We start from the raw sequence: 25854 nt of genomic DNA, 5'->3' as shown, positions 1-25854 counted from the left end.
GAATGTGTGTGTGTGTGTGTGTGTGTGTGTGTGTGTCTGTGTGTGTGTGTGTTTGTGCCTCCGTCTGTATGTCTGCCTCCATCTGTGTGTGTGTGTGTGTGTGTGTGTGTGTGTGTATGTGTGTATGTGTGTGTGTGTGTGTGTGCGCCTACGTCAGTGTGTGTGTGTGTGTGTGTGTGTGTGCCTACGTCAGTGTGTGTGTGTGTGTGTGTGTGTGTGTGTGTGTGTGTGCGCCTACGTCAGTGTGTGTGTGTGTGTGTGTGTGTGCCTCTGTCAGTGTGTGTGTGTGCCTACGTCAGTGTGTGTGTGTGTGTGTGTGTGTGTGTGCCTACGTCAGTGTGTGTGTGTGTGTGTGCCTACGTCAGTGTGTGTGTCAGGGTTTCCGTTAGAAAAAATTGCCGCCGGACATCGTGTCCGGGAAGATTTCGATTTACCGGACAAACGTGATATATTCCGGTCATTATTAAAATATTTAAAAAAAAAAAAAAAAAAAAAAAAAAAAAAAAATATAGCTGTTTGTCGCGGTGATTACTGTTGTGTAGCGGCCTATATATGCCATTTAATGTCTATTTCTCATCCGATACGATTAGATGCGAGCTATATAATATATAATAATATAACATGATTCGCATGCGCGCTATGCCATTATGTCCAGCGCTGAACGGGCGCCTCACTGGGAACTGAACAGACAGCATCGATCAATGAACAGACTCCACATTACGTTAACTGAAGTTTGTTAAATTGTTTGGGATTAATGTGAGTTTTCTATTTTCTCTTTCCAGTTTTACCCTTTTTTTTAATCAATAAAACAACGTCATTTCTATAACCAGGTCTCGCTGGTTGGGAAGGCATTTCGTTTAGCTGCCTGTCAAATCATACTTAATCGGACTCGGGAGTATGTCAATGAGGAGAACATAACTGTTTATTGAGAAACAATAGGCAGGCTGGGATACGTATATAAAGAAATACCACAATGTCTAGATGTATAACATTTTATTGAACAGTGCAAGCATGTAGGCTTCTGGCGTGACATCGTACCCCTAACGTTCTTAGGGCTTGTTTGAAAAGCTTAGACTGAAAGTTAGTGCCCTGGTCAGATTGTATAACAAGAGGAAGACCGAATGTGGAAAAAAACGTTGTTAAAGCTTTCACCACTGAGCTGGCTGATATGTTACGCAACGGAACAGCTTCGGGAAAACGAGTAGCAGCGCACATAATAGTAAGCAAATACTGACTTCCACTTTTAGTCCTAGGCAAAGGTCCAACACAATCAATTATTACACGTTCAAATGGCTCCCCTATAGCAGGAATGGGATGCAATGGTGCGGGTGGAATGGATTGATTAGGCTTACCCGCCATCTGACAAGTATGGCAACAGCGGCAGTGCTTGGCAACATCCGCCTTCAGTCCGGGCCAAAAGAAATGTTTCAATATCAGCTGATAAGTTTTAGTTATACCTAAATGTCCTGACCACTGGCTCTCATGTGCTACAGATAACACCTGTTGTCTATAACCCACAGGCACAACCACTTGTTTTACAGTATTCCACTCACAACCATTTGCATTAGGAGGAGACCATTTACGCATTAATATCCCATCGTTAAGGAAATAAACTACGTTGCCCCCTATTTCAGATTCCTCACTAGCTGCATGTAAAAAACATTTGTTTAATGACTGATCAGCTACTTGAGCGACACGCAATCGCTCGCCGGTTACAGGCAGAGATAGGCTGTCAGCGGATGGTATGGTAGGACTCGGGGAGGATGGTAACTCTACCACTTTCTCCCTGGGAGAAGCTGAAACAATCGGGTTCTCATCCCTTTCAGAAAAGGCTTGCATAATCACACTATCACAGAGAGAAACATCGCTATCCTCCTCTCTGCCTCGACTCGATTGTGCACGAGTTATAGCGCACACCGGAAACAACCGCTGTTTCGCATAGGCAGCCTACACATTAGGAGTCATCATCATGCCGGTGTCAAATCATATCATAATAAAATAAATACATAGCCTATATATTCGTCTTTTTTAAAATAGAAGGAATCAGAATGTGAACTTTAGCGAATTGTATTCAAATTGTGCATAGAGGGAATTATTTTCACCGGACATTTATGTCCGACGAGTTTTCATTTTGTCGGACTTCAACAACTTTTACCGGACAAAGTCCGGGAATTACCGGTTAACGGAAACCCTGGTGTGTGTGTGTGTGTGTCTCTGTCAGTGTGTGTGTGTGTGTGCCTACGTCAGTGTGTGTGTGTGTGTGTGTGTGTGTGTGTGCGTGTGTGTGTGTGTGCCTACGTCAGTGTGTGTGTGTGTGTGTGTGTGAGGGAGCAGCTCACCCCAGCTCGCCCCAGCTCAGCTCCGTGGAGACGTGTCTCTCGACCGCATGGGTGGGATGAATAAATCATCGTTGCCTTGTGAGACTTAATAGGTATGATGCACGTCCGGAGACACCAGGCAGTGCCCTCCGGCCGTCCCCGGCCCCCACAGCCCCCCCCACAGCCCCCCCACACCCCCCCACAGCTGCACCGCAGCACTGCCCCTATAGCCTGGCTGTGGAGCACCGAGGGTGGCAGCCGGTCACAGACACCGTTAAAGAGACTGTTAAATGTTCTACTGCTGTCCAGCACCCAGTTCCTTCCAGTAAACAGGTGAGGACATCTCACACCACGTATATGTATATCGGCATAAAACTGGCCCGAACGTCTGACCAGGAACATTAGTTATGGAGCGTGTCGTCGTAAAAAGAAAACACCGGCATTAAAAAAAGGAAAAAAAGGTCACACAGATCGTTCGGTCATCCCGTTTCGGTACAACGTTGCTGTAGCGCTCCCTCCTGAAAACTGCCTAGTGGAAAGTGTATCTGTGTGATACATCCTAATACATCATCATTATATAATCGTGTATTCCATTATCCAACCTGGCGGTCTTCATATATCTTGAACACATTAACAAACAATAAAACACGACTGATGAAATATGTGTTTTTATGACGCTGTGATTTCATGGAAAACCAAACAAACGGATCGTACTTTCTCCATGAATTGATATGCTGGTTATGGTGCATTGATTTTGCATGTTCATGGCTAGATATCCGTTTCTACACTCTATTTACTCTGACATTTTAGTAAAGCTCATTGACCCCTATTTATGGGAAACTTGCTTGGGGAATGCTCTCCCGATTGGCTAATCAAGGGCTCGCTCTCTACCTTCTAAACGTGTCCATGAGGCTGCAGATATCCTCTTCCAACTGTAGTCCTACCAATCATGCAGTCATAGTATGGTCTCTCTCTCTCTCTCTCTCTCTCTATATATATATATATATATATATATCTCCCTCCCTCTCTCTCTCCCTCTCTCTCTCCCTCCCTCTCTCTCTCTCCCGCTCTCTCTCTCTCCCTCTCTCTCTCTCTCTCTCTCTCTCTCTCTCTCCCTCTATCTCTTTCTCTCCCCCTCTCTCTCTCCCTCCCTCTCTCTCTCTCTCTCTCTCTCGCTCTCCCTCTCCCTCTCTCTCTCTCTCTCTCTCTCTCTCTCTCTCTCTCTCTCTCTCTCTCTTGCTCGCTCTTTCTCTGCGCTTCCTGGTACCTTACAGCCAGCTAGTCTGTGTCCTCTAGTTTCAGCAGCAGCAGAAAGGGCTGTGGGTGTGACTGACTGAGTCTGATCAATGCTGTTTCCTGTCTGTCTGTCTGTCTGTCCGTCCATCCGTCTGTCTGTACGTACCTGACCCCCTCCTCACAGACACTGGGTTAATGGGAAAGAGATGTGGTGATGTCCACAGGGAGCGGTCACAGACAGGCGCTCTGACCTGCATAAACAAGCCGCCTGTCTCTGCCTCTTCTTCCTGCTGTAACATACAAAGTCTCCATCTAGACTTTCATGTAATGATGTAACAAGCAGCCCCAATCACACCCACAGGACGTCGTAAGACTGTAAGATCTGCCATCCTCTCTATTTCCTCCTGGTTCAAAGCCATAGCAGTAAGCTACAGCTTACACAAGGGTTGTGGCACTTTAGTTAAGTTGTGTCGTCAAACGCATACCATTAAGCCCGGAGTACAGTATATCATCGTGACTTACAAGTGGTACCTGACCTGGCTTCGGCCTAATGTAATGCAAGTGTGTGGTGTCGTTACGTCTATACAATATATCGTCATATTTAACACTGTTTAATAATATATCACTGCTGTCTCCCCCCTCGGTGTACTGAGAGTTCATGTACCCTGACTCAATTACAGCGTTGTATGCGAGGGTTAGCCTAGTCTCCCTCTCCCAGCAGACCACTGTGTCTCCTGTAAGCGATCCCCCCACCCACCACACCCCCCCCCCCCCCCCCCCTTCTCTCTCTCTCCAGTCCCAACACTGTCAGACTGGAAGTTAATGGAAGATCAGGTTCCATACAGTCAGTCAGCCACTCATTAAAAAACAGAGTCATCAATGGGCGCTGTATCACATAGCCATGATAGAATTATCAGGCTTCCAGTAAATTCCGCTAATAATATAGCTGAAATGCACTGTGTCCCCTCTGACAAGACGTTCCTCCATCTATCAGTCATCTATCAATATGAACCGGGCCGGATATTAAATCTAGTGGTGGAGCTGTCAGAGGGTGGACACCGCCGTCCAATAGGAATCCGCCGTGCTGCCGAGGGTGTCGTTTATCATATCCCCCCATTATGTTGATTACTTCTCTGTTACCCGTTGCTAAGAGGATGTCTATCAATCACGGCCTGAAAGCCTAGAGAAGCCCACGCGATCCCATCGATTGTTTTTGAAATCCGACATACTTGAGCACAAAACTATAGCCAAAGACATTTGAGGATTCTTAAAGAAAAAATTGGGGGCGGGTGGGAGGGGTTTACAGCCAGATGAGTCAGTTTGTAAATGTTACAATGCAATCACGAGAGAGATTATAAATCGTTATATTATCAACGCTTTTCAGGGATACATATTCGGGCTCTCGCATTTCCTTTGTTGGATTCCTGTCAACAGAGCGCTGAGGCACAGCGTCGGGCTAACCCTTGCTACCTCTGGTGCCCCCAGCACATGTTGAAAGACACCCCGCTGAACCTGGTGGTGACAGTGACATGCTTTTGGCCTTGAACCGTCCCTGATCTGATCTGTCACCACCGCCTCAGGCCCGTAAACCGCACGGCCATGTCGGATCAGCATTATCAGGTGGAAGCGGCCCACTGACACCAACTAGATGATTATGTTGGTGTTTTTAATTGTCTATTAAGTGATGAGTAGGGGGTTCTTTCTCTCTCCACTCTCTCAGGGATTTTGTGTCTGTTGTTTGGTGTTGTCTTATTCTAGGCGTTGGATAAGACTTATTTTCTGTTTGAATCTGTTTCTTTGCCGATGTCTGCAGAGGAACATTGTCCTGTGGATGAGGGAGGCAAAGCAGGAGAGACGTTGAGGAGACACCCCCCCCCCACCTTCTCCACCAGGGTTGGGGGTCCATTTTGATTGCAGTTGGGTCAGTTCCCAATGAGATTTGAAATTGTTAAATCAAGAATAAAATGTAAAAAAACGTTCGATTATAGCATCTTATTTTCAATGTCAATTGTCGTGAACACGTCGGTCCGTATTCGCGTCGTTGAATTGAATCGGAAAATGAATTGACCCCAACCTTGCTCACCAATAATTTAATTTAATAAACAATTTTGCCATTTAGCAGACGCTTTTATCCAAAGCGACTTACAATTACGAATTACAGGGACATTCCCCCGGGAGTAACTGAGGGTTAAGTGCCTTACCCAAGGGCACACTAGTAGTGGTGTGGCTTCAGGCGGGATTTGAACTCACAACCTTCCGATCACAAGTCCAACTCACTATCCACTAGACCACCACTACCCGCTCACCACCCTCTCACTAGGGAGTCTGGAGGATGGGCTCGTTGGAATACAGGGAACGGAATGAGGAAGGCTATTAAACATGTGATACCGTTCCTCGTTACGTTCCGTGCCTTACAAATGGACCCGTCTTCCCATGTCTACCTCCACCAGCCTCCCCGAGCCTTTCACACAGCGCCAGCCAACGAGGACACGCCAGAAGCCACTGGGGTGTGTGAGGTTAAGCTCACCATTCACTGCCCCCTGGTCCCCCCCCACTGCCTCTCCAGCTCCACACAAAAGAAGGGGGTCTCGAGACGCCGAGAAAGCACTAGATAACTCATAAAAAGCGACGAGGAAAAGCCAAGAGGGGTCCATTGTTGTTCCCTTCTCCTTTAGTTCACCTAGCAGTTGGATTGTTATGACAAGGGCTGACATGACCACGTTTGTGGTATTCAAAAAGAATAATCGGTTACACTTCGTTTCTTTGCTCTACCTATAATTATAATTGACCATTTTAGCAGCAGACGCTACCTGTGTTGTACCACTAGAACTACTATAGTAAGAGTGTTGTATTAACAACACTTGTCACTATTGTGATTTGCCATTATTATTAATTGCTTTGTAATTACGTAGTAATGGAGTTCAGAGGTTGAGTGGGTTGATCTTTATTCCACACAAACCACTCAACTTCATGTACCGAGTTCCTAATTGCTATGTAACGATATATTCTAACAATGCTGTTAATATGCTCGTTAGAGTGTTACTATGGCAACAACTCGATATTTGTTCTAACCATGTAACCATATCTAACCATTCGTTTCTAGTCCTTCTAAACCACCTATCATGGCCTCCCAAAAAGCTTGTTCTCATGGTAATCTTTCAAGGTGTTTAAAGTAGTAGTGAGTGATGCTGCCTTTGTCGTCGTCGTCCCCCCCACCCCCCACCCCACCTCCTACCCCCTTGCTTAATCATGCAGGCAGACACACACACATACACATACACACACACACACACACACACACACACAGACCCTTCCTTTGCTGAGCCCGGTCCCCGGCCCTTCGAGGGGGTCAGAGCCAGATCAAAGGTGGTGGTCACGGCCATTAGGCGAAGACCCGACATGAAAAGCTTGTGTTTTGAAAAGGAGGGCAGAGGAAAAAAAAACAACAGGGCCCTCTCCATTTAAAAGGCAAGCCAAACTGTGAAATAATTGAAAAGGTATGTCAATCAAGAGCAGGAGCCCAGCGGGAGCTCAGAGATTCCCAGGCTCTCTCCTGGTGGAGAACAGGACCATGGAGGGCTACTGAAGGGGGCAAACCCAAGAAATTAAAGAACCCCCGAAAAAAGAAGGAAGAAAAAAAAAAAACAGAAGAGAAGGGAGGAGAAGCAGGAGAAAATCTTTCACTCGGTTCTCTCCCTTATCCTACAGCTTTTTAATTGTGATGGGAGGGAACGTTTTTTCGGGGGGGGGGGGGGGGGAGGGTCGCTCAACAAAAAGCTGATTCATTAGTAAGATCTAGTCCACCCTTCACCTCTCAGGTGAGTCACAAAGACTTTTGAGGGGACGCAGGGGGAGTTGAAGGCGACAGTTTTATGACTACCCCCCCCCCCCCTCCCTGATGCCCCCCCCCCCCCGCCTATCCCTCCGCCCCCCCTTATTACCAGCACCTACACCCTCTCCCCACTCCCTCCTCCCCCATAGCATGAGTTTGACAAAAGGAACCCCGTGAGAGAGTGTCTCTCTCTTTCCTTTCTGTTTTTTTTTTTTCAAGGTCAGAAAAGGCTGAATGATCTGACGATGGGCTCACTTCCAAAAACGGGGGGAAGAAAGAAAAGGGAAAGAGTAAAAAAAAAAAGACTGGGCAAAAGGCTTCTTCAATGCTTTTAAAAAAAATCCCATAGAGGATGAAAAAAATGGTCAGTCCACACTTGACTAGACGTGTATAGGGCAGGATCTGCTTGTAATAGCAGCTTGGGCTTATTGACAGCTCCGGCTCAAACATGTCAAAGGTTAAGAGATGTTGCCAAGGGCGAGAGAGGGCCAGCCAAAAGTACCGTTTTTCATCAACTCAATGGAACCCACTGATAGAAACATGCATAGCAGAATTTCAACTGCAATTTCATTGCAAATATCTCTCCTTTTTCCTATTCACGACTTCCTTTATTGCTTGTACATAATGTGTGTAATAATAAAAATAAAAAGCAGAAACCAAATATGTCTATCGCATAAATAGAACATGATATTCGTAGTTACCCCGTGTAGGTGGGTGTATCTGGAGTGATTCAATTCTCATAAGCTTGTTCCGAGTTGTGTTATGTTGTTCTAAGTACAAATCAGGTCAAATGAAGCCCATACATTTCACTGAGTCTGCTAGCCTTATCTCAGGTTGCAGCTGCCCCCAGTGTTGGGTGACCTTGGGATTTGAGCATGTAAAGGTTAGAAAACTCTCTTAATACCTTAGGAATACCTCACTCTGCCGCCAGCTTTGAACACAATGGGCCTGACTTTTCAAAGGGGGGGACTAAGAGTTATATGGATCTAACTGGCCTTTATCGGTGTCTGGTCAAGCGTCCATAGACCGAGCGATTTCTCTAAACAATGTTAAAACCCCCGTCTCATGTTCTTAGCTCGATCTCGTCTTCGTTTGGCAGCTATGTCGGCATGTATGGATGGAATAACAGAGGGTAGATAGATGAGAAGAATGGGAGGGAATGGGGGAGACCGAAGCCGTTTCATGTGGGTGTCTAGTCTAGTCTATGGAATTCTTTCTCTCTTCCTCTGATATCAAAACAATCCTCTCTACCAAACGATTCTCCCACATGAGATTTACAAGTGACAAGGCTTACAATGTCAAAAGTCAACGCAATCATTTTTCCACGGCCTCTCTTGACATAGTCTATAATACAGTGTATCAGACCGACAAACATGGCTGTGCCTATACTGTGTAACGTGGAACTCAGGAACGCAGCAGCAAATGATGGCAATTAGGGGGCAGCAGCACTTTCAGGCACTAGCAATTTTCATTGGACCTGGACAAATCCTCGTAAACCCAGAGTGAGCTCCAATCAGCAGCCAGACAAGCACGGCCCTAATTGCTTACGAGTCGCTTGCACGCTCCTAGCTAGCCACCATAACGCCCCAGTGTTTGTAAACACAGCTCGTAAAAAAAAAGGAGGGACGTCGCCATCAAAGTGCGAGCGGCTAATGCGCCTCTTGAAGGATCAGAGGGATGAGGGTAGGGACGTAGGGGGGGGACGAGGGGGCGCAGCTGTTTGGGGCTGTATGGGTACCTGGAAGGGTCACGCCTCTCTGCAGCTGTGCGGGAGAATGCGACAGGGTCAATTTACACGTCGGTTCGTGTCAGAGAAGAAAGACCCTCAACAGACTCTGTGTTTGTTTAGCTTCTCTCGCCGTCCGCGTCCCAGGTAGATGACCTCACCTGGTCGGCATGTGAGCGAGCACCTCCCAGTTTGGCCTGACGCTAAACCCGAAAGGAACCACCGACTTGTTCTCTGGCGATCGTACTCTATATGGTTTAATGGGATCCTGCTTTTTTGGGGCTTTTTTCAGGTCATTGCCCGGCCTAATCGAGCGAAGCGCAATAACTGTTGCATACCAATGAACCAACGATATCTATTTTAGACGCGGGCAGGTGGACCAACTGTAGTTACGTTTATACAGCAGTTTGAGGCGGGATCTGAGACCTAAGGCATATTAGTCATTATTTAATCCCCAAACATATTAAGTCAAGCCTCCCTGCCAAGTACAGCATTTTCCTCGTTTCTCTCCAAACAAAGTCTGGATTTACATAAACAAATGGTGGGGAAACATGGCAATGTGGGGAGACTAGCACCTGCTCAACTCCCTGGTGAGCTCGTTTATTTTTCATCGCTCGATGGGTTTAACCACCGGGCCAGCGTCCCTGCTCGGAAACTCGCTCTCGGCCCCGTCCCGTTCAGCACATGTGGCTCCGCCTGAGCTCCGTCCCTGTCGAGTCCGGGCCAACGAGACTCGGGGGCTAGCGCGAGGTTGACTGCTCCTACTTCATTTCCTAACTGGCGATGGTTCCCCGCGTGTCCTTCAGCGCCGCGTCGTGCTGCTGCTGTATTTACAGGCCCGGTCCAAAGCAAGTCCCCGTTTTGTTAGCCTTGTTTCCTTTTTCAGGAACATCCAGAGGTGCTGGTGCCCATAGGAGGAGGAGGAGGAGGAGGAGGAGGAGGAGGAGGTGGAGGAAGAGGAGGAGGAGGAGGAAGAGGAGGAGGAGGAGGAGGTAGAGGAGGAGGAGGAGGAAGAGGAGGAGGAGGAGGAGGAAGAGGAGGAGGAAGAGGAGGAGGAGGAGGAGGAGGTGGAGGAAGAGGAGGAGGAGGAAGAGGAGGAGGAGGAGGAGGTAGAGGAGGAGGAGGAGGAGGAGGAGGAAGAGGAGGAGGAGGAGGAGGAGGTAGAGGAGGAGGAGGAGGAGGGAAAAAGATCTTTCTCAAGGTGCTTTCTCCTCCTGACAAGAAAACACTGTCTGTCACTGTGCAAAGAGGGATCTGTGTTTAGATCAGATAGCCACGGCCACATCAGAGTGTCTCTTTGAAGGTGAAGGTCTGTGCAAATAAACCCCAAAAAGAGTTATCCTCCCACTGAGAAGCAGATCCAGCAATTAGCTGCTATTCATTCAACCCCTGAGCTGGCAGCTTGTCGGCGGGACCCTCAGGTCATCTCCAAAACATTTGCGTCTATCGCCATGACAATCAGTGTGCTTTTGTGTGTGTGTTTTGAGTGCGTGTCTGTGTGTGTCTGTGTGTGTCTGTGTGTGTGTGTGTGTGTGTAGAGAGAGACTAGACTAAAACCAGATCAAGACCAGGCCACATGGGACTTGTTTGCAATCAGTGCCCAAAGGAAACAATTAACCCGCAGCCCTGCCAACTCTTTCATGGGGCAGAAGTGGGTAAGAGGTAGTTTAAGTGGCCATCAGACGCGCTGCTTTGTGTCTCCCCCAGTCAACAACGCTGGGCACCGTCAGGGTGGAGTGTGACTGTCAGGTCCTGGAGTGATGTAGTCTGGCTCAGCTAGACACCATATCCTGGCATTAAGAGAGGCATCCTGGAAAGGCGAGGCGAGGAGAAGGGGTGATGGTATTTACAGTATATGAAAGCAGAGAGACCGCTGGTCTGTGTCTCGGGTTGGGTACTGTGACAGGAAAACGTGGTCATTTCGGTCGAAAGATTAAGCAATAAAGTGTATTATTGTATACACTGGAAAAGTCACAACACCAGGAAAACGTGGTCATTTCGGTCGAAAGATTAAGCAATAAAGTGTATTATTGTATACACTGGAAAAGTGATTGCACCACAAATCACAACACCAACAACACCATGACAACAAACATATCTGGAGACAAACATAGCAAGCTTGTACAGAAGCAGCTCCGTAGGATACTGTAAATATAGTTATTTAAGCTAAGATTGTTCAAGGTGATAACATTTTTTTTTTACATTTCATATTCGAGACGTGTGCTCGTACCAGTAACGTGGCTAACTGTAACCAGTTGACTAATATAGCTCAAGAACTACTTTTGTTTGGTGTTCTCCAGTGACGTTCCACTTAGGTACTAGCAGTGTATTGTATCGGTGTCGACGGAGACCCCATAAGGCTCTTGGTGCTGTATAAGGCAGTCTGCTTAGACGGTGCTAGGGACGGATGCACACCAGCAAGCTGGGGAACATGTTTCTAGCTTCTTCTGAATATATTAAAGGACTGTATGACTCCATACTTCATTCCAAGTATTAACATGCTGCTTAGGTTAGGATGATGCTTTTAAAAGCTTTTCTTTTTTCTTTTCTTTTTTACAAAATCTACATATTTCTTTCTGTATGACGTCAATCCTACCATGGCATGTGAACATATTTTGTCTCTGCCATCCAGTAGTAGAACTCACTGAGCCAACTGTTGAGGAATTGGGTGGTAGAGGGCCCATCCTCACAAAAGGAATTGCTTAAATGGGCCATTGTGCATATCCTGTTTTTTCCTCTTGTCTTGGGAAAAGCTATCCCCAGAGCCCCACATGGCCGTCTGGCTTCCTAATCGGTAATGATAGAGTGGCTTTTGATGGGGGGACTCCTCCCTCCCCATCCCCAGCTTCTAACAGAGACTCCTGTTCCCTCTTTTTTCAGGCCTAATGGAAATCCGATCAGTCAGTGTGGGAGTTGTCGCCATCAAATCTGTCAGCACCGGCCTGTACTTAGCCATGTCCAAAAAAGGCACGCTGTTTGGATCGGTAGGTATACGTACACCTCGCTACATTCTCTCAGCCGGTCAGGGGGGGGACACGCTGGGGGGGCCGACAGATTGTTTTGTTCTTTTTTTCTTCTTTTTTTCTTTGGGGAGGTAAATGATTCCCACAAAACATAAGATAGGATTCCATTGCAGTGACGAGAAGTTCTATAGGATTCTCCTCATGGAAAAATCTACAGCCAGGCCAGAGTTGTCATATCCATGAATTGTGCCCTGTTCCGAGGCCGGTAAACCTTGGCCCAGGCTAATGATCCTACCTGCAGGGTTAGACAGGCTTGCATGCGAGGCTTGAAGAGAGGGCTTGTTTCCCTGTCAGAATAGATGGCTGAGACAAGGAGTCTGATCCGGGACGACAAAGAGGCAGATGGGCTGCTGTGAAGGTCTTGCGTGCCATCTGCCAGACACACACACACACATACACACACACAGACACTGACACACACACACACACACACACAGCCAACTCTCTCTTTCTCCTCCCTCTTTCTCCCTATGTCTGCTTTTCTCTCTCTCTCTCTCTCTCTCTCTCTCTCTCTCTCTCTCTCTCTCTCTCTCTCTCTCTCTGTCTCCCCCTGTCTCCATCTCGCCTCTCCTGTGTTATATAATGAGGCTACCTATGGTGTGGTGTTGTTGTCTAAGTGTTTTACAGCTCACAGTGTATTATCTGGGTCTGGCGATCACTCAGAGAACCGCGATAAGGCTCACAGACTGTTATAGTACTTCACCCAACATTGGCGTAAACAGGACAAAGATATCTCAGCCATTCATCCACCTCTGAATCCTACCTTAATGACCATTAAGCAGCAGAATCACGCTAGGCTGATGCTATCTCTATGAGGCCCTCTCCATTTCTAGATGATACAGATCTGCAGTGGGGAATTCACTAGGACCTCTTGTTATTGCGTCATCAAGTCAGTCCTACTTACAGATAAGAACTCCAACCACCCATAACAAAGTGAAGATGTCTCTTTTGGCTATGCCGTGTCTGTATTGACACAAATGGGTGTTACTTTAAATAGCATTTTCCATGCAGGTTCAGAAGTGGATGGAGAATGGGAATTCAAATCGGATGTCGTACACAACACGAGTAAACATGGAATAACGCAAGCAGATTGAGCAGATTTTTATTAAATTGCTTTTTGATTACTTTGTGTAAATAAAATCTGGAATAATCTGCACGTAATGTCTTCGATATATTCAACACTCGCTTCTTGACCTCGGTCCAACAATAACATTCGACCGCAAATCCTGGAACTATTTAACATTTATTGTGGATACAGCATCTTCCATTTGGTCCTGGAAACTCTCCCCATAACAACAAAAACGCATGGAAGACACGGGAAACACAAACAACCTTTTATTGCAATAACAGACACCGACCGTCTGTGCCAAGCTCAGGGTTTTGGCGTCCTCCCGCGCGGTGCTAACGTTAAAGTTCCTCCTGCTGATAAAACTACTCCTTGGGGCGCTTAGGTGGCGTAACGGTTTAAGCGCTGACCATGTAACCGCAGGGTCCCTGGTTCGATTCCGGCCGGGGACATATCCTGCATGTCATCCATCCCTCCTCTCTCTCTCACCCGTCCTTCCTGTCTAAATCTTCACTGTATCTGTCAAATAAAATGAAAAATATGAGTGGGACCATCTGCCCCACTCAGAAAAAATAAAATAAAAAACAAAAAACTACTCCTTCCCGCTTTACTTACTCCCCCCCCCCCCCCCTCCCTTCTTGTAATCATTGATTGTGTGTTTGTGATGTGTTCTATTGTAAAGTGCTTTGAGTTGCATTTCATGTACGAAAGGCGCTATATAAATAAAGCTTTACTTACTTACTTTTTACTTCCCTCCCCTCTCTTCCCTCACGCAGGTGAAGTATAACCCCAACTGCAAGTTCAAGGAGCGCATCGAGGAGAACGGCTACAACACGTACGCGTCTCTGCGCTGGAAGCACGGCGGCAGGCAGATGTTCGTCTCGCTCAACGGCCGGGGGAAGCCGCGGCGAGGTCACAAGGCGCGGAGGAGACACCCGTCCACCCACTTCCTCCCCATGCTGCCCTCATAGCCGGACCCCGGCCCCCCTCCGCAGCTCCCCACACCCCCCCTCATACTAGCGGTGTACGTTAGAATTATAAGGTTCTATCTCCGTTTTTGTCAAAATTGAGTTTTTGAGTTTTGGAGTGTGGTGTTATTTTTAGTCAGTAATTCATAAAATACAAAGGTTCCATCTCACAAAACATAATGGAATGTAAAAACTTTGACGCTCAATATCTCTGAACTACCCTAAACGGAGATAGAACCTTATCATTCTAAGCTCATGTGTTGTTGTCATGATAACTATTGATATTATTATTCCGTCCCCCCTATCCCATGTATGTACATTTGTTGGGGTTTTATACACTATTTTGTTTATTTGTTTGTTTGTTGAGAACCGTTCCAGTGAGGGCGTGATGATACAGTACTTTTAAGTTATTTTTCTCTCCCCACGTTTAGCGTAAGGTCCAGAAGTAAAGCTGCTAATATTGTGTAAATACAGTATGTCTATTATTAATATTATTGACAACAAAAGCAGAGGGGTGGATCTCAACGAGGCTACGTCGAGGAGAAACGTTGAGACTGTGAGCGTGATCGAAAAGCATAAACCTCCTCCCCTGCCCTTGAGGACTCTGAGTAGCCCTACAGTATACAGTATATCCTCCCCCTCATGTCTGCTACTGTACAGGAGACTAGGCTTTCTCTTTAGTGACCTTACTATATGCTGTTATTAAGCAGAGGACTGAACGTGGACCGTAGGCCCTAAGTGAAGCCTTAAGAACACTGAAAACAGTTAGAATGTTCAGCGGGAAACAAGAGATGGAGGCAGTTGGGAGAGGGCGTCTACAACAGACGTTGAAATACCAGGAGTGGAGAGGAGAGCCAGCACGATCATCTACATACGCCGGGGATTCACGATCAATGCTGCAGAGGGAAAACCTGCATCCGACTGGACTTTGTACAGACGAGAGACAGAACTCCTAAAAAATCAGAGACATTTGGACTGATGTGGACATGTGTTTTACCTGATGTCTCTAGCGTAGAGGACATGACACTGACATGAACTAGCTACTGGGTTTAACTTCTGGGGTTTCTGGAATGAACTTTGTGAGCTCTGCATCAAGTGTGTTTTAGCCTCCTACTTTCATCAAACAAAAACCCCAAGACCACTAGCTCAGGGGGTCAATCTTTGTAGCCATGGGGACGACAAGAACTCATTAGTGAAATTCATACTCTTATGAAACAACGTTGGTCATTTGAGGCTGTAGGTAGGTACGGTACAGTACAGTACACTTGTCCACAGTGCTAAGACTTTAACAATTAATTTCTTATGTATGGTAACTGGTTATCGCATATCTTGTCTTTATCATGTCTTGCTAACATTTTCACACACAAAAAAAAAGAAAAAAACGGTTGCAAATAGAACTTTTAATATATTTAAACCTTTTGTACTGTTGTAACGTTTGAAGTTGATGTTATTGTCTCCATTTTGTGTTGGATTCTAGTCCTCAAATCCTAATTGTATTCCAGACCATATTCTAGTCCATACTGTATGTTACTTACGATACGATTGGGCACCTCTTCACAATCTCACGGTCTGCAAATGACAGAGCGTATAAGAACACAGGCCAAAGTCTCAATAAAGTTTTCATTTGGAAGCGTACAGTAATTAGATAAGTGTTAGTAGTCCAACACCTTTATGACAACATAAGTGAGTGCCTTGGTTCATGTTCAGCTTGGTGAACTTCAATAAAATGCACATAAATTACCTATGTTTGATGGTATGAGATTCACTCATGTTCATCCTTTCCTCAGTGATACAGTGGTGTAGTCTACGTGATACGCAGGACTACGCCGTATACCCACTAGGAAAGGCCAAGGATTTCCATATACCCACTTTAAAATGTGTGAGGATACGTAACAGCGTTTTGTGACAGAACTTGTGACAGACCCAGGTTCAATCCCTTAGCCCCACCTGCCTTGATTATTTTACATTTGAAACAACATCTCCATCAGTGTCACATACAGTAAAATCTTACCTCATCATCATAATCACATGAATATTCACAGCATGGGTTGGCTTTTGATGAAGTGGACCTCCCCTGTCTTGATGAAGTGGACCTCTCCTGTCTTGATGAAGTGGACCTCCCCTGTCTTGATGAAGTGGACCTCCCCTGGGTCGTGGTTATGACCTTCTCAATGGAGTATCATGATCACTTAATCACACTGTAGGCCTGGTAGCAAGGGGGGAGGCCATAGAATCTTTTCTCTGTGCATAATAGAGACTTGGATATGAATAGTCTGTATGTCAGGGGATAAAGGATAACCTTTTAGCCTGTCATAATGTGAAATTGCTTTGATGGATGACATGTCTAGACGGAGTAGCTTTATTTCACGATGTCGTTCGATTCTAAAGGGTTGGCAAACAATTAGATATAAGCATGTAGGTTCCAGTAACCTTTACAACGAAACATGCATTGTTCCTCTTATATTCCTCTTGTGTAGCTCTGTGATTATTCCGGTTACAACTTTTCACTTTGAGTATACAGAGATTACCATTTTATTAACAATAGCCTGACAATAGGCGATGAACAATGTGGACACGGCGTATCCTAGTAATTACATTGTAATTGTATAGTAATAGAGTTGGACTACGCGATTACATTATAATGTTTAACACAGTAATTATAGGAACATCAGAAATGACAATAAAAACATGAAACAAACTAAGAAAATGAATAGAGGTTCGGCAGCAGACCTAGAATGGAACGCTGCAGGCATTTCTCAACTGTAACTGTCTTCATCCACCCTCCAGTGAGCACAAGAGCTCTCTCTGAAACATGCACACCACAAAGTAATCCCATTTTCTGCCTGTTCCTTTGAATGGCTCGCTTCACCGTCAAAGGGTCTCCCTCCACCTCTCCACCTCTCCACCTCTCCCACCTCTCCCACCTCTCCACTCGTCTAACAGTCCAAGAATTTCAGTCTCTTTCTTCTTGGCTTTAAGGTGAGGTTGCCTGTTTATGCCAGACCCAGATACCCTGAGAAAGGGGACACAGAATGAGAGCCTGTAATTACCATTGTTCCTCTACTACTGTCCTGTCAGTGTGCTCGCCAGCCAAACAAGAGGGATCCTTTGGCAGGCCCGATCAAAGCGCAGGCCTTTGATCAGCGAGAACAAGCCCCCAAAACCGCTGCTGAGCAAAAAATCAAGGTGGAATGCTCCTCCAAACATAGATAGATAGAGAAAGAGAACGGGAAAGGAATGGATAGTCCCTCTCGAAAGAACATCTTCAAGTTCCACCCTACTGCGCCTCTCTTCCACAGAGTGTTGATGTCACATGGACAGGTGTTCCTTCCTAAATACGGGGTGTGTCTAACCAGGTGTGTGTGTGTGTGTGTGTGTGTGTGTGTGTGTGTGTGTGTGAGTGTCAGTCGGGCTGAAAGAACTTCTGAAGAGACGAGTCATGCAATGTTGTTGCTAAAATGTCACAAGGCCCACCTCAAAGTTTCTTGAGATTGATAAGTTGCATGCTGTGTCTTGATGTCGGCCTGCAGTATTCACAAAGCGGTTGTTCCATGGTTGGGCAGTCTTTACAGATAGGTACTTACCTCCGAATGTTTGCAAGGGCCAATGCTTGGGGATTATTCAACCATCTATTCAGATTGTTGAGCTCAAATATCATTTTTCTCTTTTTAGTTCCAATTAGTCATTCTATCTGGAAAAGGCCTTGTCATCAGTAAAGGTTTCATAAAAGTAATTTCTTTCAGAATGTTTGGGGGGGGACAAAAAACAGGGATCAATCATTCACGATTGATATTCCTGAAAACCCATTAACAGGGTCTTTGGTCAAATATATGGGGGCAAAGTCATGCTGCTTTAGCGACAACAACCTAAAGCGCCAGGGACCTTTGAAACCCTGTGTGGTCAATTTCTCCCACAACGGCTGAAAAGAACCGTGGTGGGCTGGGGGGGGGGAAAAAAGAAACCTGTCACGACTTATAATACCGATCTGATGTATGAAGACCAAAATGGGACGGGTGAGGGGAGGGAGATTGGGGGGCTTTTTTGGGGTGTGTGTGTGTGTGTGTGTGTGTGTATGGGGGGGGGGGGGGGTGCGGGGTGGGGGTCGGGGCGCGGGGGCACAATTTTTAAGTGCTTACTGAATTGCTATTACAGCTCCTGAAACTAATTGTGGCTGTTGTGTGTCTCTCGGTGGCCTAGGGGGCTCTGGAGTGGCCCTGTATTCTCTGACTCAGTGGGGTTTTCAGACAGAATGGCCCTGAAAGAGCCCAGGGACCACCATAGATCAATAGCAACCCCTTCACTCTCTCACAGGCCTCCTCTAAGCCTTCTCATTTGTCTGCCATTTGTTCAGGGCCATTCACAGCTTCCTGAATTTGGGATTAGGTCTTGTTTTGTTACAAAAACAGCCCAAGTTATTATGGTGAATGGGACAGACCAAGGAGACGACGATGAGTGTGTGTGTGTGTGTGTGTGTGTGTGTGTGTATGTGTGTGTGTATGTGTGTGTGTGTGTGTGTGTGTGTGTGTGTGTGTGCATGCAAGTGTGTGCATTCGTGTATGCGTGCTATGAGAATTGTACCAAATCTTCTAATGTCTCAAAGCATTTTTCTTTTAAGTGGCCAGGGGTCTAATTTGTTCAAGGGACTAACCAACAGAAGCTGTATGATGCTGTAACCTTTCCAGTAACCCCTGAATATTGAAAACCTCGTACATTCTTTTCCCCCTCATAGAACTCAAGAGCAACAGCAGTTAGAACAAGTTCGAACGCTCCATAACGTTCCCTTGTCACACTTTTCACTTTTGTGTTCTTTCTCTCGGCTGCCAGGCCCAGTGCTGAACTCTCTGGGAGTCTTGGCAGCCGGCAGCAGATCCGTCAGAGTGGGGCCTTCTCATCACTGAGTGGATTAGTCTGTGTGTCTGGACCCACCGGCCGGCACAGGAGACAGGGCCGCTGAGTGGCACACGCGCCACATTACCCCCAAAGCCCTCGCCATGCCACTCCACAGGTATGTGGTGCCACAACAGGCCACGGGGGCCTTTCTATTCCAGCCGCACCGCACACCCCCTACGCGGCATTCCCCGGATGCCTACGGGTGTGTCAGACATCCACTGTCAGATCATAGGGAAGGGGTGGGAGAACGGAGGACGGGGGACGGGGGTAGGGGATAGGGAGGGATGGACGGGTAGAGGGGATAAAGAGAGAGAGCGCAGGGGCCAGGCTCTCCTCCATCCAGATAGTTTGGCCGACCGAAGCAGCAGGCCCGATTTTGGACGCGGTCCCAGTCAACATCATAAAGGGTTGTCTTTGGCTTTTGGTGACTGGAAAAGGCATAAGTCAGGATGGGTTCATGGAGCGCTTGAGGCATGCCAAGGCCTATCCTCCACCCTGCCTCTGGAGCTCCCAGTAATGTGTGTGTGGAGTCATTCTCCATGTGAGAGAGGGGCAAGGCCGGGCTGTCTCTGCCTTATGTCACCATCTGGGGGTATTTTCGGGGGTATTTTCCCAGAGCTAGCGCTATGCTAGCTCACCCTGATCCTGTTCGCTTCAAAGATTGAACAGGTGGGTGTTCTTCCTAAAAAGATGGATTTTTCCACGTAAAAAAAAAAGGGGGTTTAAAATTAGGGGTTTTCATCACGGCTTATTTTTCCTTCTTGGCAGTTTAAAAAAAATAAACAGGTCGCCCATGTGGTGAGAACATTTTGATTGGATTAAAGTCATGGTCTGTATCAGACACATAAAATAACCATGACCATAAAGTGTCAGTTTCCTCCGTCAAGCCTTGTCATCGTCCTCTCCTCAAACACAGTGATAACTTGACACTGTTGGCAGTGTGAGGGGGAATACATGCAACACATTCAGTTTAGGGGGAGGGGGGGGGTCATTTTTCCTACCTGAATTTGGAATTTGAAATGAACCAGCCTGTGAAACTCCATATTCTATGTCTGTACCCAACAGAACTATCATAAAGACAGGTCTGAGGAATTAGAGAGAGGCTATGACATAAGTATTAACAGGGTGTAGCATTTTGACTATGACTGCCTCCAGTCTAGACAGCCCATGAGCTTATTCTGCCGGGCCCTCTGAGACCCAGTAATGAAACCGTTTCCCCTCCCAGTTCAACCTCTGTGTGTGTGTGTCCTCTGTCTCTGTCTCTGTGTGATCGACTAGGTAGGAATCGGTATCGTCTGTCTATCGTCTACCACTAGACTGTATTAGCCTGCTGAGCTAAAGCAGAGGTATTTTATTCGGGAAGCATTTAGCCCACATGTCTCAGGGCCAAGGTTACTCATGGTGTGAGTGTACTGTAGTTCACTGGGCCGCCTCTGCCAGGGGAGGCTGGCGGAGGTGAGACAGAGGCAGATATATAACAGAAACCAGGGGAGGCTGGCGGAGGTTGAAATCGGAGGACAGACTCATTGAAATGCATGGAATGGTATCAAACCTTCCCTCATTCCATTCCATGCATTTCAATGAGCCCGTCCTCCGATTTCTACCTGCGCCAGCCTCCCCTGGTTTCTGTTATATATCTGCCTCTGTCTCACCTCCACTACGTGAGGGTGTGAACCATACCGTACAGAAAAGAAAAAAAAAGAGAATCAAATATTCAATCTGATAAGAAACGAAAGAAAGACAGTTTCTATCGAAGACAGTTTCATTTTTCAAGTGTGTTCCTTTGTTGCCTGCCCTTGTATTCAAGGTGCAGACGCTGCGTAAATCTGACCCATTGTGAGGTGTGCATTGCCTCATCTATGTGCAATTGCTTCATCCAAGTGTGAATTATCCCTCCCATGCAATGACACAATATTCCTCTTACGTATACATCATCGGTCCCACCCATAGAAATATCATTTACAGAACAGACAAGCAAGCCCTCAGACCAAGGCAAAGGAACGTCGGTCGAAATGGTGATTGCCGTTCTGTGACATTTCTATGGTCCCACCCACCCGGTGCTTCTGGTTCATAGTGCTGGTCCTCATTCATCCTCCCTCTCACATCCTCATGTCAGACATGAATCAGGGGTTCCTCTAACATGACACAGTGAGCCCCCTCCACATCAATGGGCCAAACCATTATAGCATTAGAGGGCTTTTGGGCATTGAGCTGGGGGAGTTTGGGGGCAGGGAGGGGTGGCTGATTCCCTCCCATTCACGGCTGACTGGGGCCCCTCAACACGTCGACACACACAGCAGACTCCCAATGCCCTTCCTTGCACCCTGCAGGGACCGGGGACTACAGTTACGCACACTCAGGCATGTACGCACTTCACAGACGCACACAGATGCTCCCAGACGCACACGCACGCACACAGACGCACACAGACGCACACGCACGCACACAGACGCACACAGACGCACACCGATGCACACAGACGCACACACACACACACACACACACACTTGACATACTAGCGCAGAACAGAACACTGATGCTATGCAGTAACAGCAGCAGATGACTAATTCATTGCAATACATGTGCTGTACTAGACCTCTCTCCGGATGAATATCTTGAATGAATGTCCACAATGAATATGTGTCATATTGTTGTTGACAATTATAGGAAGGTGTATATGTTGATGTAGTGTAGGTTTGAGGAGGGTATGTCAGAATTTTGAGTAGAAGTCGGTCAACTCATAGAACTGGTAGTTCCGGAGGATAAGATTGGAAGCATACCTAGACCTCCACCTGATCAACACCTTTGAAAGTCAACAGTGAATCGGTCGGTGTCATATTGATTGTTGACAATAACTAGATATCCCCAAATAAGGCTGAAATAAAGCAATGCGTTCTGCAAGCACACAGTGAGTTAAGAATGATAAGGTTCTATCTCCGTTTAGGGTAGTTCAGAGATATTGAGCGTCATTTTTTTTTACATTCCATTATGTTTTATGAGATGGAACCGTTGTATTTTATTAATTACTAACAAAAAAAATACAACATTTAAAAAAATAACACCACACAGGCATTAATAAACACCTAATGGATCCGATTATGTAAAAAACTCAATTTTGACCAAAAATGGAGATAGAACCTTATAATTCTAACGTCACGACACAGTGTCAGTGCTGTGTCATCCTCAGACTGTGGGGGATAGGAACCATCTGGAGGGGCCCACCTGTCGTGTCTGTGCTGATGGAGAGGGCAGAGGTTGGGGAGTCACTTCCTTTAGTTAAAGTAGCTTCCTCTTTTCAAGTCATCGTTACAATTAACCGTGATTAGCAGAGGGGGTTGACAGCAGCTACATAAACAAAAAACGTATTATCCCCTAATAATTCACCTGCTCTTCTTCTAGAACTTCTGTAGAATAATGCAACAGTGTGTAACTGTAAAGCCTTCTTTTTTTATGACCAAAACGGATTATTACTCTGCAAGGTGAGACTGCCCCCTGTAGGTACTCATGCTCACATGCATGCGTTCTTCTAATTTTGGGGTTCAACATAAACATGTATATTATTTGCAAGATATTATCACAACTGAATGCAATCAAACAACAACAACAACAACAACAACAGAAATCTTTAGTTGCATAATCATGTATGTATTCATTTTAATCCATATTTATTTATACCAAACCAAGTTGTACCATCTAGTCTTATCTATACAATTATATACCTATACACATTTTTAATAGAGCCTTTTTTTTGCCTTTTAATTGAACATGTAGCACTCTGAGATTTCTTATGTAAAGTGCTTTTATAAATAAAATCATGTATTATTATTATTATTATTATTATTATTATTATTATTATTATTATATCATTTACTATCTTTATTTGATGTGTACAATATAAAAATACTGTACGACGATTTTGTACTTGCAACTCTATTCAAAATCTCAGACAGACAGTAGCCTAATCATTGCTTGTTCGATTTATCCGCGGTCTTCTAGTCCTGTCTGAAGTGTACTACTCTCTACTCCGTGTTCGATTTGCTTGGTCTAGTTAAAGATGTCAGCCCACTGTGCAGGAGTAATGCGGTTCTGATCATGTCAACATGTCACTTCTCAGACTCTGTGCCTTTCCAAAGTGTCTGAGTGGACACTTTCGTCGTGTGTCCAATGCTGAACGCTGCCAACACTGTCTGATCGTCCGGAATAGTGTTGCACATGGGCGAATATCAGGTATGTGATCAGTCTGTCTGTCCCTCACTGTGCACAGCCAAGTGGGATCCATGGGTTATAACAGAGGGGTGGATCGGGCATGACAATAGACTCTCAGTATCTTCATCGCATGATCTATTTATTGATCTGATCTAATGATTGGACATGCACACTATCGTGACTCCTCTTGACTTTGTCAGCCAGTCCATCTTCAGTCTGATCACATAATACATAATATAGATCATATAATGGCAGGTGCAACTGCTACCCTATGTCATGAGAGGCTTCTCTCATAAATACACATACTGTAAATATGTCCTACAGTATGCAAATACTGAAATCGAATGTATTTGTGCAATAAGAGAGAGAGAGAGAGAGAGAGAGAGACAGACAGAGAGAGAGACAGAGACAGAGACAGAGACAGAGAGAGAGAGAGAGAGAGAGAGAGAGAGAGAGAGAGAGAGAGAGAGAGAGAGAGAGAGAGAGAGAGAGAGAGAGAGAGAGAGAGAGACCCAGTCCAACTCAATCTCTGGCCTGCACAGCACAGCTTTTTTTGGGAATTCGTTCACAATGCAGTGTCCGACCTTCAGGCGTGGACAATAAGTGCAATGTCCCCCCCCCAACTTTATTCCCTTGCAGAGACACCATGGACGTCTCATCGGAGAAGGTTCTCACTCTCAGCTGTCATTCCAAAGAAAGACGATGGGAAAAAAAGAGTCTGGGAACAATCTCAGCTGTTAGACGGTGCGTAACTGTGTCCAAACAGTCATCACTCAGTATTGCTAAGTCATTATGAGTCTGTCCAGTTTCATAACTGTAGACTTCCTGCTGTGGGCCTGCCCCATTTCTCTGGGTTTGATTAATGTCTACTGCTATTCATGTAAGATCCTTCTATGAAGTCATTATGCTTTTACCATTCTCCTCCTTTCGTTTCTCCAGTGCTTAAAGCCAGGATCCAGCAACTCCAGTCTGACGGCGTTCTAGATGTCCAACACGCTAAAGTGCAATTTGTCAAAGCCCCGCCGTCAGGGAGAGGGAACACTCTCTCAGGGAAGGGTCCCAAAAATGTGTCCGGCGGTGAGAGGCTGGAGGTGCCCAAAGCAGGGAAGCCTAGTGCCAAGAGGACAGGGGAGGGGGTCAAAGTGGGAAAGAGCGGCGCTAAAGGAACGGGAGAGAGGGCGGAGGTGCCCAAGGCGGGGAAGACCGGCGCTAAAGGAACGCGAGAGAGGGCCGAGACGGCGGGAAAGGCGGGAAAGACCGGCGTTAAGGGCGGGGGCCGAGACGCCTCGCCGACGAAAGCCCACCCTAGCCGCTGGATGGAGAAACTGAGCGACGAGAAGACGAAACGGACGAAGAGAGAGCTGCGGCTTAATCAGAAACTGAAACAGAAAAGTAGCAAAGGCAGCCAGATGCTTCCGGGTACCTCCCACAAAATCATATCGCCCGCTGCTAAACCGGGGCTGAAGGCCGTGGCCACCAAGAAGCCTCAGGACCCAGAGGGGGAGAAGAGCCAGGAGGCGAGCCAGGAGGAGCCCTCGCCCAGGGCCCAGGTGCGAGCCCAGGAGCTGGCCGAGGTGGAGGAGCTGGAGCGGAGGCTGGAGCAGCAGGTGACCAAGTGGACGGCGGCGGCGGCCAGCCCCGAGCGCCTGATGGAGGACCGCGAGGGGAACGCGTGGGGCGACGCCCAGTTCAGCGTGCGCTGCTACCTGGAGGCGTGCGTCTTCGCCGGGGACGTCGACCGGGCACACAGGTTTCTCCTCAGCCACCACCGCCACCTGGGCAGGCGCAAGCTGCTCACCATAGGGGTCTACAACATCTTGATGAGGGTGTGGGCCAAGAAGGTTAGTGTTGTTGTTGCTCGCTCTGGAATGAATCTCCTCTAATAGTCTACTGATTGACTGATTAACGTGTTTTATACTTTCAAATGGCTACCCCAGTATATGTTTTATTTTTTATTTTTACCTATTTCTGAATTCTTGGCTTTTTAAATAATTGTTTAATGTGTACTGTACATAGATTATTCATGATACTGTACACTCCCATGTCTAGTGCAGTGCACTATGTTCGTGAGCTTAGAATGATAAGGTTCTATCTCCGTTTAGGGTAGTTCAGAGATATTGAGCGTCAAAGTTTTGCCATTCCGTTATGTTTTGTGATAGAACCTTTGTATTTTATGAATTACTAACAAAAAAAAATGTCAACATTTTAAAAATAACACCACACAGGCATTAATAAACACCTAATGGATCAGATTATGTAAAAAAACTACATTTTGACCAAAAATGGAGATAGAACCTTAGAATTCTAACGTCACGTGTTGTTAAATCGTATTGACTCAAGATTTAGAGTAAACCTGAGTGTGTCTCTTCTTTGTGTCCACAGGGGTCGTTGAACCAGATTGGGCGGATGTTGATCCTAGTGGAGGAGGCAGGCCTGAAGGCTAACCTGGGCTCCTACAGTGCTGCTCTGGAGTGCATGGGCCGCATGCATGGGTCCCCCCGCGTCATCAACAGGTACACTCAGACCTAACTAACCCACGGCAGGGGTGCAAAGTTGTCACCTTTCTGCTAAATTAGCCGTTTTTATCTC

At 46.4% G+C, this 25854-nt stretch overlaps 1 protein-coding gene across 1 annotated transcript in view; it reads left to right on the top strand.

Annotated features, from left to right (window-relative positions):
• The window catches only part of fgf22 (fibroblast growth factor 22), a gene marked incomplete at both ends in the record, with an annotated part of 32647 nt that extends 18475 nt beyond the window's left edge, over window positions 1-14172 (top strand). The window contains 2 exons of the mRNA XM_080536107.1: window positions 11993-12096; window positions 13978-14172. Of these exons, the coding sequence (XP_080392233.1) occupies window positions 11993-12096; window positions 13978-14172 (299 nt within the window). The remainder of the gene's footprint in view (window positions 1-11992; window positions 12097-13977) is intronic.
• Window positions 14173-25854: the final 11682 nt, after the last annotated feature.

Source organism: Nansenia antarctica (assembly GCF_963989245.1).
Source record: "Nansenia antarctica genome assembly, chromosome: 7".
In the NCBI taxonomy this organism is placed as follows: Eukaryota; Metazoa; Chordata; class Actinopteri; order Argentiniformes; family Microstomatidae; genus Nansenia; species Nansenia antarctica.
This window is presented reverse-complemented; position numbering and strand designations above follow the sequence as displayed.